The 15,760-nt window shown below is 39.6% G+C and overlaps 1 protein-coding gene across 7 annotated transcripts in view; it reads right to left on the bottom strand.

The window, feature by feature from the left end:
* Window positions 1-840: 840 nt before the first annotated feature.
* DAB1 (DAB adaptor protein 1) overlaps window positions 841-15,760 on the bottom strand; it is a 449,364-nt gene continuing 434,444 nt past the window's right edge. For 3 of the 7 annotated variants that reach the window (XM_054073183.1, XM_054073184.1, XM_054073182.1), the window contains 2 exons: window positions 4,976-5,027; window positions 841-4,773 (listed from right to left, as the gene is read on the bottom strand). In XM_054073183.1, the coding sequence (XP_053929158.1) occupies window positions 4,736-4,773; window positions 4,976-5,027 (90 nt within the window). In that variant the 3' untranslated portion in view covers window positions 841-4,735. The remainder of the gene's footprint in view (window positions 4,774-4,975; window positions 5,028-15,760) is intronic. The other 4 variants (XM_054073181.1, XM_054073185.1, XM_009569158.2 and 1 more) reach the window with 4 other exon arrangements.

Below are 15,760 nucleotides of genomic sequence, written 5' to 3'. Positions count from 1 at the left end.
AAACATTTGCTAAATAAGTTCTCACTGCTGTAGGAGATCATGGCCTCAATTAGCATCAGTTAAATTGGGACCACTTCCTGAAATAGTCAGGTTTGAGTTGGATATTCTGCCATACCATCTATGGACTCCTACTGCACTTACGTAACAACAGTATTATTACAAAATATTACACTGAATTAGCACAAACATTTTTTTCCTCCACTTCCAAATGATGCTAAAGCACAGCCAGGTCCTTCCTACTTTGAGATTCCTTACCATCAACATCCTAGATCTCAAACCTACTCATTCTGAATTTTTAAAGTATAGCAACTGTGCAACATGAGCTATTGTAACATAAACCAACTTCACAGTGGGGCTACCAGATGAATAACAACAAAATCAGATTTGGCCTACATTGTAAAAATACATTCCAGTTTAAAACCATGCTTAGCTGTGTCTTATTTCACTTTAACTTGATGTTTCATTGCTTGCTGAAACTGAAACAAATGATTTTCCCTCTTCCAAGGACATCTGAATACAGTTATCTACATACAAAGTCAAAATTACATTAATGCTAACATGTTTTCATCACATCAGAATGACATTTATTCTTACGTGGGATCCAAGCATTTCAATAATGTCCATTGAGAAAAGCAAGTAATGTTTTGGCATGACCTACTGGACGTTTCTGGTAGATGAGAAAGGGATGAGACTATACACACACACATCCACACCTCTCTCTCTTCCTGTTACAGACATGTACTTCTTACTCGTACAGTTCAATATGGTACCTTGCGTATCTGCATTACCCACTTGGAAAAAAAATGGTATTAGTTCTTACAACTGAGACATTGGGTACCTTTTCATATCAAACAATTTTATTTTGCACGTAGCACCAAGATTTTCACACCTACAAAACATTTCAGCCTACCCTTCACATTGCCCCAATCAGCAGAAAGGACCCAGAAGGTCGAATCATTGGTATGTTTTACTGGATCAAGGCTTTGTTCTCAATTCTGTGCCTATATTGGAACGTTTGGGGGCTTTTTAACTTTCAAAATTGTCATGTTTAAATGCACATTTTCCACTTCAATCTTCCACTTCGGTAAATCTTATTTGAAGAGGAAAACGTAAGCAAAATAGCTTCTCTTGCCACAAGGGTACTCCAGCTTTGGTAGTATTAATTTGTTTCTTCTACGAAGATGACATTTTCTAGGAGGTGACAAAAATACCTACTGGTTTGGGATGCTTATTCTCAATCACCCAGAAAGAGGCCAAAAATAGGAAGGAAGCAATTAAAAGCAGCAAATTAAGTATTTGCAAAATAACTAACACTTAGAGTCTTTAGGATTAGGTATTCTCCACACTGAGGCACTACATTTTCTCTTTTCCCAAATGTTTCCACTGTCAAAAATATTGGCAGAAATATGACAGAACCACACTGCGGTGTAAGAAGGGCAGAATTATCACAGAAGAGCAAAAGCTATGAAACAACCTTAGTGAAATGACATCTTTTTTTAATGTTTTTATTCATAACAGTATTACATGGTGTGTTACAGAAATTAATGGAAAATTTCTAAAAATTTGTTGGTTTTTTTTTTGTTGTTGTTGAACGCATTATACATAAAGTTAAAAATAATATGTCCGTATATGTTAACAAATGGTCATTATCTGAGGTAAAGTTAAAGTAGGTTTAGAAATGTACTGCAACAGTCATTTTCTCTTTCTCATCTTTATTAAAAAAATATGCGTCAGAATGCAGAAATAAAAATGAATGAAAACCACGGAGTAAACATCTTTGCAAAGAAGGTGCCCAGTACGTTATTAGATGAAAGGTTTCATCAGACACTTGGATGACTACGATCTATCAAAATATTTTTTCATGACAGGTAAAGATCAAGAGCCTACAAGGGATGATAACAGGATGGCTGGTGGGATTCCCTGTTTTTTAAATTTAAAGTGACGAATTTAGTGCTAGTGAAGGATGAGGGATTAAACAATTGCACAAGCTGGATATTTTAGTTATCTACAATACTGGTACAGTGCGGAGGCCTTCCAGTCCTTTCAACTCAGCATCTCAACCATGACAAGGACGATCTAAATCGTATGACATGACAATTCAGAATTTGCTTTTATTTATGAGCATTGGTAAAGGTAAGACAAAGGTCCATGTTGATGGCCCAGCTGGCTCTCATGAGACACTAAAATCCCAGCCTCATTCCTTCAGCACGTATTCATTACAAGGACTATGTAAATGATCTGCTTCCTACAAATGTGATGTCAATGGATCCTCTGAGACATAAATCTCTTCCTCTTTCAACATTTTACCCCGTAAGTGAAAATGCACTGATGATACTAAACCTCAAATGTCTACGATGAACCAAAACTGTCTTCGTGGTTCCATCTGTAGGAAAAAAACCCAAAAGCCACTGAGGAAGAAAGTAGCACCACTGTGCAAATTAGGAAAATATTCTTAAAGAAATGTCCTTCAGAAACCTTTTTACCTCTGTTTTTAATTCTGAAACACTCCATCTGCCAAGTTGTAATTCATCTTCTCCATTTAGAAAACTTGATCTTTTTTCTGATGGGAAAACAAAGCTGTTTGCACATGACTAAGGAATAAGCATCAAATGACCGTGAATGGGGATAGAAGTTCTCTTCTCTTCTCTGCAGGTTCATTAGGTCTATTCAGAGCTATTTTTTCAACCACATGCTTTCTGTAACGCACATTTCTCTAATTTCTCTAATTCAAAATAAAAGACTGGAATAATCTTGTGAGATTTGGTTGTAGACATGAACAATTGCCATCCCAGTTTTTCTGTCTTCTAAACCACTTTTAGCTTATAATAGAGATGAAATAAAGTAAAATACTTATCACTCCAGGCCTATTTTAATAATGACAAAAATGTAAATCCTAATGTGTCAATTTAAAAACAAAATTTGCACAATAACCCTAAAAACTGATTAACCATTTGATTTCTTTAATTTTTTCCCTTTTTCTATTTTTATTTTTTTTTAATTTTTTCTTTTTTTTTTTTTAATTTTAGTGTTAAATAATTCAATATACTGTAACTGCATAGGAACATCAGGAAAACACATTTGACCTGTATAACAATTCTCTGTAGGGCAAAAATATATAGATTCTTTATGAAAATCATGTGCTAAACATATGAACCCAAACACTGCACTTTTGCTTCATAAATGTAAAAAAAGGAAGTTTTAAATTCTTTTGTTTTGTGTGTAAACAGTTTGATGACTTCTATGCAGAGGTTCTGGAATTGCAAAGGAATGTCAATGAAATGTGATTTCTTGTAAGTGGAGTATGTCCGTGTGATAATGCTAGATCACAAAATCATGTGTTCCCATTAATTTCACTAGTTGCTGATAAGCTGACTGCTTTTGGCAAATGCACTTGAGCTTCAACCCATTACTGTAAGCATGTGAAAAATATGTGTGATGTGAGAACCACAAACTGGGTTTGCCACACCTCCCAAGCAATGCAACTTGCTACCTTCTCTACTGTGTAATGGCATTAGTAAAAGAATTTTCATAACATTTATATTTACAAAAAAACTGGCAATTTTCATTCAAACTCCTTAAAGCCATTTCCCCTTAAACATTTAAAGAGTTTAACAGTAAGACTTTTTTCAAGTTATAAAATAAAAATCCCATTTGATTCTTCTGATGTACAAAAAGTGATAAAGATGAACAATTTGATCACAGAATCAGTTTGTTATTCCAAAATCCATGCCATCCTTGTCCCATTTGTAAAGTCCACTTCATCCAAATTCCTAAACCAGAATCATACCAGTATTATTTGGCAAATGATTTTTTTTTTCATCAAAAATGGCACACAGAGAAGAAAACGCTTGTCTGCATAGCATTACAGCAGCAAGATATTGGAGAAATAAAAATATTCCTTTTCTGCACTTTGTTTAGAGTTTCCTAGGAAATACTGACTCTTTCGTCTTTCCTCAGTGGGACTCGATGTCCATTCTCTACCCACAACATGAGTATTCAAACAGAAAAGCAGCATTTCTTCCTCATGATGCGCTAGAACTTAAAGGTCCATTTGGCAACATTTTCAGTCAGGATGGACAAACAACCAAGTTTTATTCTGTGGTTTCAAGTTAGGAATCATTTCCAAAGGAGGTGTTTTGCTGTTAGATGTGTCACTCATACAAAACTACAGAACAAGAAATAAAAAAAGAGACACCGTCAGTTGTTTTTTAAATATGTCTACACCGGATGGGGGAGGTGGAAAGTCGGGATCAGCCTGACGTAAATGATGATGATAAACATGTCACTATGACATAAAAAGTGCTGACTTGTGCCCAAAAGGCTGTTGAATGATAATGCCACTGCTACATACAGAATCTTTTTGCTCAAAAGAAAAAGGATGTCTAATACTTGATAATTTTCAGATGCTCATTATTTATATGTGGCATACAGAAGACAACAAAATGTTTAGAAGACCGAGGAGTGAGATTTCCTAGTCTGGGTACCCATGACTTGTGGGGACGGGGCTGGACTCGTGGTATGATAAGCCTGAAGAGTTTTTATTTGTGCTGCCATAGGAATCTGCCATTGGTTGCCAAAAAAAGTCAGGAACGCTCAGAGAGCCAGTCCAGGAGGGCACTCATCTCTCCTTTTCAGACAAAATCAATCAGAAAAAAGCATGAAAGCCAAAGGCCTGCCAGGTTGCTGGGTTTCATTTGAGTCTTGGAGCACCACAAGCCTGTAACAATGCTATTTCTTAGGTCTGTTGATCTGGGCGTAGAGAGGTTCTGCTTCCTGGGGATAACAAAAATAAAATAAGTGGAAACGTCTCCAGACACGTTTTATAACATTTGTAAAATATCTGCTTGAGAATAGCAATACCTCATGAGCCAAAACCCAAAGGAAATGTTTGTTTTCTGCACTGCTTTGAGTGATCACAGCACCCCAGCTGAATTGTGAAGAAAATGTCACATTATTTCAGAAAATGAATGCTTACTATCAATTTCCTCTTCCACCTTTGGCTGTACACCGATCCTCAGGAGGTATTGCTGGGCATAAACATATGAAGAAATGAAATGATACTTATATGACTAGATGTTTTGAAGTTTACAGGCCAGAAATGCAGCTGGCATAAAATGCTTTTACTCCAATCAGGTTGAGATGATTCCCCCCCAGCAGCACAACAGCAGAACATAGCTGTGGAATGTTCATAACTCATGGAGAAAACACACTTGCAAACAGAAAACGCTGCCGAAAGCTGAGCTAATGAAGCTGTGATGGAGTTTAAAGTACCAGTATGAGTTGCCTGTGAAGAATGAGGAAAGCCAGCACTGTGCAGTTTGATTAGGAATCTGTGTAACTACTAGTACAATCATTAAAGCTGGAAAGAAAGCAGTCTCGATTTGCTAAGATACTTTCTTGGGAATTTCCTGGATGACAGGGGAAAAAAACCTGCCACGTTCTTCAGTGTTTCTTCATAGCTGACACCCTGTGCTTTAATACTACGTTAATCTTGGCTGCAGTGGGAAGCTAACTATCCATGGACCCTGAAATCCAGTCTACTTCATTTCCAGAAACTAATTTATTAAACTAAGAATGACATCTAAAAAAAGAACAAGAGAGACAGAAAGGCTAATTAATGCCATACTGCATTAACTCTCCACAGCTTGATAAATATTCAAATACCATGCCGTGACGTTGAATTTAACCAAGTTAGAATCAACTCAGGTTAGAGCAGCATCAGCAGAAGCTGACTTTGAGTAAAAAAACCCAAATCTCTGAAGGCTGGTCAACCACTGGGCACTGCAGAACATAAAAATATCAGGGCATGGCAGAGGATTTGAATCACTTCTTATAAAAACGATGCCGGCGGTGAGAAAAACAGCCCAAAGGTAGATCCCTAGGGCTACATTTACTCCCTGCCCAGGGTGCCTGGCCAGTGCTCCAGGCTGTGACCTGTCCCAGTGCTGTCCTGCCTCATTGTGCATCTCATGCTGAATAAGGAGCAACACCACAAATAGAAAATACGACCAGTTTCCTCCATTCCAAGGAAAGTTGCCTCTTGTTCCTTGAAACAACTACAGTTCTGGAGCTTGCAGAGACTCTCTTCCCCATTTCCTACCCATACGAAGCCCTGAGTACACTATGAGCACGGCAAGAGGATGAGAGCAATCCTTTGGAATGATTAAAACAAGGCTGCTGAAATTATACCCAGCAAGAAGCAAATATATTTAGTGACCTTGAAAAACCAAACGTAATCAGAAGAGATGACTGAGAGTAAACAACTGCATTTCAAATACTGCATGTTAAGTCTACCTATGCCAATTTTCATGTACCGCAGACATGAAGCTGGCAGAACGATCCATCACACGTAGTTCAGAGAAAATCTGTACTAATTAATGTGCGAACCTGACACAAACCAGGCCGTTCTTCAGGCATTTGCTGAACCTGAGGTGATTGCAAAGGGAAGCGAAAAGAAAGGAGAAGAAAAGGGGAGGGAGGAAGAACATCCCTTTGGAACAAAAGATGCCAGTTTTTCAAATGCCTCCGAGGGAAAGAATAGCTTTCCAAAATGTCAAGAGTGCTTGTTAGAGCTGTCCTCAAATATCTTTACGATATGCAGATGCACTTTAGTACACCTGTTACTTAGGTGTCATGGAACTTGACATGATTAGGAGAGAAGGAGTCCACCATCGGTCATCAGTACAATGCATGAGGCAGCCTTAAGAATTAGAAATTTCTTTTATTCATACCCGATATTTACCTGAACATATACTTCATGTGGCAAAGTCCTGCATTTCTCATTGATTCAAATAATTTTCTTTTTAGTAGACCAGAGCATTTTCACTCAAAAGTGTGCTCTTACGTTTTCCTTTTAGTTGATTTCCCCCTTCAGAAGCCTAAACACGAAATTAATTGTAGTAATTGTGTGCAATGTTTACAGTCATTTTTTTGGTCAATGACTGAGATTTGTTTTCTAATATTATTTCGAGGCAATTCAAGCAGTGCATCTTGACTGTAGTCACTGTTGCAAGCAGCACCTGTAAAGCATTGATAATGATACTTGAGACAGCAAAAGAGAGTAGAAAGGGACAGAAAAGAGGCAAAAGGAGAGTTGAGTGCTGTTGACTTCACAGATGGCTTCTCTCACAATGCCAGGCAAGGGGGCTTTCACAAGCATTATTTTGGAGGCTCTTGGAAGCAAAAATAACCCTTTTTTTTTTTTTTTTCTCTTCACATCGTCCACAGAAAAGTCACAGGGAATGTCATTAAAAGGCAGGCGAGCCTCACTCTTCTCAAAGCACTGGAATCAACCAATGTTTTCTGCTTTCTGCTTCTACCACTGCATTAGGAACAGATCCAGAAAGAAGGGGATGAAAGAACAGGTCTTCGTTGGGGGGGGGAAAAAAAAAGCAGCATAAAAAGCTTCCAATTCACATCAACACCTTGAATCTTGAAGGGTTTTCCTTTTTGTAGGATTGGCCCAGAAGCACTTCTGATGTGCTTTCATCAACCCACAGGGAGAAACCAAGATGACAACTGGCAGCACCCTTTTTTGCTGCTAAATCCTACTTGACGGCTTCTATCAGCTTTGGGGATACACAATTTCTGGCAGATGTTTGAAAAGTAACTGCTTTCCTTTATGTTGGGAAGCTGCTATCAAAGTGGTGTTTAGCTATATTCTCACATACCAACAGGGCTCTTTATGCTGAACAGTAGCCTTTAAATAATGAGCTATTGCAGGAACAGGCTAGGAATTCACAGGTCAGTTATCTGACCAAAGTGACAGGCTGCAGAAATGTCTATGCACATGCTTTAAAGTTAGAAATACAAATATTTACAAAGCTACAAATATGTCGTGTAAAAGTTGAGGTATGAACCTCAACTTTAATTCAACAGAATTAATTGCAAAAACTGCCAAAGAGAAAATTTTCCCCATATATGCTACGTTTACATATTCTAGAGATACCTCATGCTTAAAACCAGCTTATTTTTCCCATTTTAAGGAACATTTTGCAAAATAAGACTGTAGCAAACAGTAAGCATTGCTGGTATAGTACACTACTGCATGAGGTAACAAGATTGCTAATGGTTTTGACTAACATTATGTAAAAACTAGAAGTGAATTTGCATCCTATTTAAAGTTATTAACATCTGCTCCCTAGCAGAACTAATCACTGGAGAACATCTCCTGAAAGATTCAGCATCTACTTGGGCTTTTGCAGGTGAGCTCACTCACAAAACATAACATGGGACTCGGTTAGGAAGGAACTATTTTTACATCGGCAGTCCTTTCATCATTGTGAGGCACCCTGCTATGTGCAAAGCTTCAGGCAAGATGTACTGAATTGTAGAGGTGAGGCCCGCATAGATTTCTTTGCCCTTTACAATAGATTCTCAGCATCAGGTTTACTTCTGGCTGACTGATCAGAAAGGGCAGGCTCAAACGGCAGAATTTCATGAAATAAGTGTGCTGTAATGCCAGCCAAAATGAGAATCTTGTGCTAGGGATGCAAGTGAAGGGAATGGGAGTGCAATGCATCTTCTCTATTGCATGCTGACTCAATAGAATAGGATATAGTAAACCTGGCAAGCAGAATTAAAATTAAATATCTTTGGTGATAAGACAGGTAATTCCTATTGGCCCAGTGGCTTATCTTTAGTTATTTTTCTTACAGTTAACTTCTATTAGCAGCATAAATACAGCAACCTTCTAATTTGGGACTATGACTGGAGAGTGTTTCTATTTATGGGAGACAGTCCTTAAGGGCAAGGGAACCCACGAGTGCTGGGCACTCTTCAAAAATGAAATCCTAGCAGCTCAGGAGCAAGCCATCCCCATGTTCCGGAAAAGGAGCTGTCGGGGGAAAAAACCAGCTTAGTTGAGTAGGGAGATCTTGAGAGATATAAAATAGAGGAGGAATGTCTATGAGCTTTCGAAGAAGGGACAGGCATCTTGGGTGGACTACAGGGAGGAAGTGAGATCACGCAGGGAAAAAATCAGGAGGGCTAAGGCCCAACTAGGAATCAAACTGGCTAAGTCTGTGAAAGAGAATAAAAGATCTTTCTACAAATACATTAACAAGAAAAGGAGGACTAGGGAGAATATTCAGTCCCTACTGGATGCAGAAGGAACAACAGTGACAAGGGATGAAGACAAGGCTGAGGTAACTTAATGACTTCTTTGCCTCAGCCTTTAATAGTAAGGGAAGTTGTTCCCCCTGCGTACAAATCCAGGAGTTAGAGGAGCAGAATGTGGCCCCCGTGATCCAAGAGGAGGTGGTTAGAGACTTGCTTGTCCAGCTAGACACCCACAGGTCTATGGGGCCGGATGGGATCCACCCAAGAGTATTAAGGGACCTGGCGGATGTCGTTTCCAAACCCCTTTCCATCATCTTCCAACAGTCCTGGCCGACTACGGAAGTTCCACTGGACTGGAGGCTGGCTGATGTTGTGCCCATCTACAAGAAGGGTCAAGGGGAGGATCGAGGGAACAGGTGAAAGGTTCTGCCAAACTAACCTGATCGCCTTCTATGACAAAGATGACCCATCTACTGGATAAGTGAAAGGCTGTGGATGTAGTCTTGGATTTCAGTAAAGCCTTTGACACAGTTTCTCACAGCATTCTGCTTCAGAAACTGTCAGCCTCTGGCTTGGACAGGCGCACACTCTCCTGGGTTGAAAACTGGTTGGATGGCCGGGCCCAGAGAGTGGTGGTAAATGGAGTTAACTCCAGCTGGAGGCCAGTCACAAGTGGAGTTCCTCAGGGCTCAGTACTGGGTCCAGCTCTGTTCAATGTCTTTATCAATGACCTGGATGAAGGCATTGAGTGCACCCTCAGCAAGTTTGCAGATGACACTAAGCTGGGTGGAAGTGTGGATCTGCTGGAGGGTAGGGAGGCTCTGCAAAGGCATCTGAACAGGCTGGACCGCTGGGCTGAGACAAATGGCACGAGGTTTAACAAGGCCAAATGCCGGGTCCTGCACTTGGGGCACAACAACCCTATGCAATGCTACTAGGAGAAGTCTGGCTAGAAAGCTGCCTAGAGGAGTAGGACCTGGGGGTGCTGGTTGACAGCCAACTGAACATGAGCCAGCAGTGTGCCCAGGTGGCCAAGAAGGCCAATGGCATCTTGGCTTGTATCAGAAATGGCGTGACCAGCAGGTCCAGGGAGGTTATTCTCCCTCTGTACTTGGCACTGGTGAGACCGCACCTTGAGTACTGTGTTCAGTTCTGGGCCCCTCACCACAAGAAGGATGTTGAGGCTCTGGAGCGTGTCCAGAGAAGCTGGTGAGGAGGCTGGAGAACAAGTCTTATGAGGAGCGGCTGAGAGAGCTGGGGTTGTTTAGCCTGGAGAAGAGGAGGCTGAGGGGAGACCTTATTGCTCTCTACAACTACCTGAAAGGAGGTTGTGGAGAGGAGGGATCTGGACTCTTCTCCCAAGTGACAGGGGACAGGACAAGGGGGAATGGCCTCAAGCTCCGCCAAGGGAGGTTCGGGCTTGACATCAGAAAAAAATTTTTCATGGAAAGGGTCATTGGGCACTGGAACAGGCTGCCCAGGGAGGTGGTTGAGTCACCTTTCCTGGAGGTGCCGAGGGACATGGTTTAGGGAGTGTTAGGAATTGTTGGACTCGATGACCCAGTGGGTCCCTTCCAACCTAGTGATTCTATGATTCTATGAGTCTATTCTTACCATAAACCTACCCAGGAATATTTCCTAGTCTCTGATATCTAGTTTAATTATTAGCATTTTAAAAGTCTCTTGTCATTTCGTTATCAAGAAAAATACTATAAGATGAAAAAGCAATGAGAACTACTTGGGAAGATGAGGCCTGCTCCATCTTGGTCCTGGCACAATAATGAACTGCAGCAAGGAAACACGTCTTACTTATAGGCCCCTCTCCTAACAAACCAGTAGACACTCAATTGTACTTTCCATCTATGTATCTGTCAATTCTCCTTCACAAATTTTGACCCAACAGCCAACGTGAAGCAAATTTTTTGAAGTCTCAAAGAAAATAAACTATCACAAGTGCCTTTTTAAAATCAGTTGTTGTGCAGAAGACACGGGACTTTTAAATGACCTCATTACAGAGAAAGCTAGTAGAGCTTATTCCCTAATTGAATTGCTGGATTGCCCATCAACAAGTACATGACTCTAGACAAGCTACATAGTATGTTGTCTCTTGTTTAATGGAAGAAGTTGGAGAAATGGAAAGGTGCCTGGCTACTTCATGTGGGCTTAGAGACATTGGAAGAGCTGAAAAACCCACATATGAGCTGGTTGTATTGAAATGGATAGCCTGGAGGACACTGCAGCAGCAGAGAGGAAGGCAAATCTGTAGGATGCCTCTGTTCACAGAGCAGCCTGGGTTTCTCTGGTTTTATCCCTTTAGATTCTCTGGCGAATACGATGATGAACAAAGGAACGTGAGGCCTGAAATGACAACTATTGGATTTCTCCGGAACAAAGCAGTACTTCCCAAACTGTGATCCCTTTCCAAACTAATTCTTCTCTCACAGGTTCCCAGCTCTGCTCAGTGCTGTGTCTTTAGTTTGAGAATGACAGCTCTAGACTCTACAGTAAGAACAGGTCACTTAAAATCATTATGAATTTCTCTTTGGACTCTATTCAGGTTCTGTTGAGCTACATGAATGATAGTAACAGATTCTGCAAATACAGCCTTTGATTTTTTGAGACCCTTCAGAGTCCTAGAGCAATCAAAAGGGTGCAGAAGGAAAAGGAGGATGCAGAATCGGCTCAATATGCTTTCCCGAAGCTCACTAAGCTTGACAGATGAGCCAACGATTTGTTCTTAAGTTGCTATGTTCTTTCAACTTCCTAACAACAGCCCAAATAAAGAGCTATAGTAGTCCATCCTGGATATGACTAAGATTATTGGGAACGTTTATCACTAAGAATGGCACTTGCTCAAAGATGGCTGATGGCAGTGAGCCACCAAATGCTGATAGACAAATATTCTAATGAACTGTTGCTCTCCTGACAGTGCTGATGGCATCATGAAGGCTGTGACATATTCTGAGGGCTTATAATTGTCTGCACACATTTCACAGAACAACAGAACAACTTTTTGAAGAAGATATGCTGTAGCCATAAATGTTTTGAAGGTTTCCTGCCAGAAGACTGCCAGTGCAAGTCTTGAACTTGGGCAGCATATTGAGTTGCATTTGTTAAGGCGTTTAAAATGACTTCTACTGCAATGACAGTGATATCAAGTAGTCCCTTATTCACAGAATCATGGATACAGCTAACTGCTGCCTTGCTCCTCATGCTGCTTACAGCATTCCCGACTAATTAGCTGTTGATATGGATGGAGGAAAATGCTGTGAGGACCATCATTGTAACCTTTGGGATATCTGATCCCAGTATTCAGGCCAAATTTATTCTTTCTACAAACACAATGCTTTGTTAGGTGATGCTGGCCACAGCTATCCAAAGAAGCCTGACATTCGACAGTTAAAGTTTGCTCTTCTCCTTTCCTTTTCTTATCATACTTGAAGGTTCTCTTTTCTACAGCCTTTGCAAAGCTTTCAATTGTATAGCTTCAGGGCTTCCTAGAGTCAGGGGCATGCTAGACCCATTGCCGAGGCTGAGTTAGGGGCTGAGGCTGAAATACCCCCAAGAACAAATATCCACCCTGGCAGGGTCTGCACCTAACACGCAGTAATTCAGGCTGATTGGGTGCATTGATGCAAAGAGAATGATGAGGTGAGAACTCCTCTATTCAAACTTCTTGCTTTATTCCAAAATGTCAGTAGTCAGAAATGTTCAACACGTTTGGCAGAATCATAACACATACAGTTCTTTCCCTCTCCCTCCTTTCACCATACTTATTCCCCACACAATGTCTAAAGACAGCAGCAGGGATTAAACATAAATCAACTGAAGATGGCAGTCTTATTACTCAGTGTTCTCCTCACTCCTTTTGGAAAATCACTATCCATCCTCAACTCTGCTCATGAACAAAGGGAAAACAACAAAATACAGATCTTGCTATGAGCAGCTCTGCAAATAGTTGATTTTATTTTACCTCTGGAAGTTAGGTCTGTCTGCTTCTCATCTCAAATCATAAAGGTACAAAAATGTAGCTTATTCATAAAACAGAACATTTACCTACTAAGAATCCATAGCTATTTGTAGGAGTATGACTTATAAGAACAGCTACTGGTAGGATGAAGATTTTGAGAGCTGAAGTTTAAGACTGTAAAAGGAAGAGAGGAAAAATGGAGAAACAAAAATAGTACTGGAAAGATGCTGAATTATTTCAGAATGAGAATATCGATTATCATTAGGAATAAAAAAAATCAAATTGCAAAGGTACCTTCAAAGATCAGCGTACAAAATACAAGTCAGTGAGTAATCCGAATAAATCAAGATAAGTAAAGATATTGTATGGGCATAGCTGATTTCATAGAGATGTTGGGAACAGACGTATTTGAAATTTCTGAACACAATACCATGTCACGCTCCTGAGAGATCCATTCATCTGAGTTGTATACTGTGCTGTTCTTGGTGTGAAGAACCATGTTCTAAAGAGCAGAGTAATCTCCCATCTAACACACAAAAGTGGCTTTTATGCAGACTGTGAGTCTTTTGTACTACATGTTTCCCCCAATTAAGTTTCTCTCCAAATGTGGAGCTCAGTACACAACACAGTAGTAAGTCTTGAATTGATAATTTTCCATGGGGATTAGACTTTTCATTGCTCTGATGATACCAGGCTTCAGAATTAGATGGTATGGTTTTAGCAAGCAGGTTGCCTGTGGACTACTGTGGAATGGCACTGCACAGAGGCACAATGACTTCAGTGTAACTTCCTTGCATAGAGGCTTTCTTTTTGTTCAGCTTCCTGTTCCTGCTTACAGCATTTAGGAATTACTATAATAAAACAATCAGTAATTTTATTTAACTTTTCCTAGAATATATTTCTGGGAATTATACATATTTTATGCAAGACTCTATAAAGATTAACAAAAATTATGAAAGAACATATAAAATCACTGATAATATACTGTTCTTGTAGCTCTTAGATTCCCTTGACAGATAAAAGAATGTATTTTACTGAGCATTATATAAAAGCAGAACAAAAGGAATCCCTCGCTTTGCTGCCTTACACTGTAATACACATTAAGAGGCTTAAACTACTCTTTCAAATTATCTTCAGAGCTCCTGGTAGGTATGTGTGTGATGGTAGTTTACGAATGATGCTAACTATCTTTGTGACAGTCAGAAAATTAGAAAGAGATTTTATCATGATTCTCCTTGTAATCAATTTCAGAATTAACCTGACTGGGATAAACCATAATAAACAAATGTATATGGGTTTGCAGAGTGTGGGGACTCGGGTAAAAGTCAAACCCTCTTCCTTGATGTAGGAAAGATCTCTTGAAATGGTCTGAAGCTGGGATAGCTGGCAGTGTCAGTACTAGCTGAGGTCAGGCAATGGTAAAGCCAATTTACTATGTGGCATCATCAATCCGCAGAAGCAGTTCTTGCTGGAGTACAATAACCAACCAACGGATTCTCTTGCTAGAGCAGCTCATCCCAGCTTGATTTCACTCTTACACTCATTTTTAGACTCAACGAGACACAAAACTTAATGCTACTTTTGCACTAGCTCCAGAGAACTGAGCATGAAGCTGGTGATGCTAAAGAAGGGGGAGATGTCTTCTCACAGTACTGCATATTACTAAGAGATAATCTTATTACTCCCAAGTGGATCAAAACTATGCTACTAGAAGATTTTTCCACCATATTTAATGTACAAAGTAAACTGATTCCTAATGAAACTATTAATTTTGAGATGAAACCAAATTATTATGGCTTGGGGTGCATAAGTCACTGATAAATACAGTGCAATTTCTGTAGAAAAATAAAGAGGGTTCTACAATTGTTAAGAATTTGCTCCCGGAGCTCTGTGCTGAAGCACAGAAGCCCTACCAGATCATGTATTTGGGTAATACAAAACATGAACAGCAGACAGGAAGAAGATAATGAAACATATCCTTCAAATAGTAACACTAGAGAGTATGTGGATGGAATAACAATGCTCAGCACTCATAAAACTTTGTAGCTTTTCTGTCTTTTTGGTAGAACACATATATTGTATTGAAACAAAGAACATTCAATGGCAGTCACATTTCCTAATGTGTTCTGTAACACGAAAGATGAAAAATCATCTTTCCCACCTGTCTGGATTCAAATGACTTTTGTTCGATGAATAATTTTTAAAACATCAGTATGGCAACGGTAATATGAACCATCATAATTTTCAGATGTTTGTAATTTGCAGTTGGAGACAAAAATACACAAACCCATTTCAATATTTTTTACATACAGATAAATGTGCTGTTTCTACTGATTATGACATTGATTTAGGGTAGAGGTGTTCATGTATCATTACATAATTTTATTTAGTATTTGTTATGTATGTGAGTAAGAGGTTTTATTCCATTTAATATGTTACACCTCACTAAAGGCCAGAGTGAATCTGATATGAAAAAAATGTTCTGCCTAATACATTAGTAATGGCTCAGTTTCCCTATTTCCCCTTAGAATATCAACACAAAAATAAGTCTACATTTCTTTAAAGCATGCAGGCAGCTGAAACACACATTATTTGCATAAGTTGCAACACTTAGTGAATGGCAAAAGCCATGCAAACCACTGAGCATGAAGAATACACTGTGGATAATGGAGAGGAAAAACAGAAGAGATGAAAAGGAAAAACAAACCATGCATCCATGAAAGCAATGGT

This window comes from Cuculus canorus, chromosome 8, assembly GCF_017976375.1.
Source record: "Cuculus canorus isolate bCucCan1 chromosome 8, bCucCan1.pri, whole genome shotgun sequence".
Lineage (NCBI taxonomy): Eukaryota > Metazoa > Chordata > Aves > Cuculiformes > Cuculidae > Cuculus > Cuculus canorus.
Note: the sequence above shows the minus strand (reverse complement) of the source record. Positions and strands in the feature narration are given on the sequence as shown.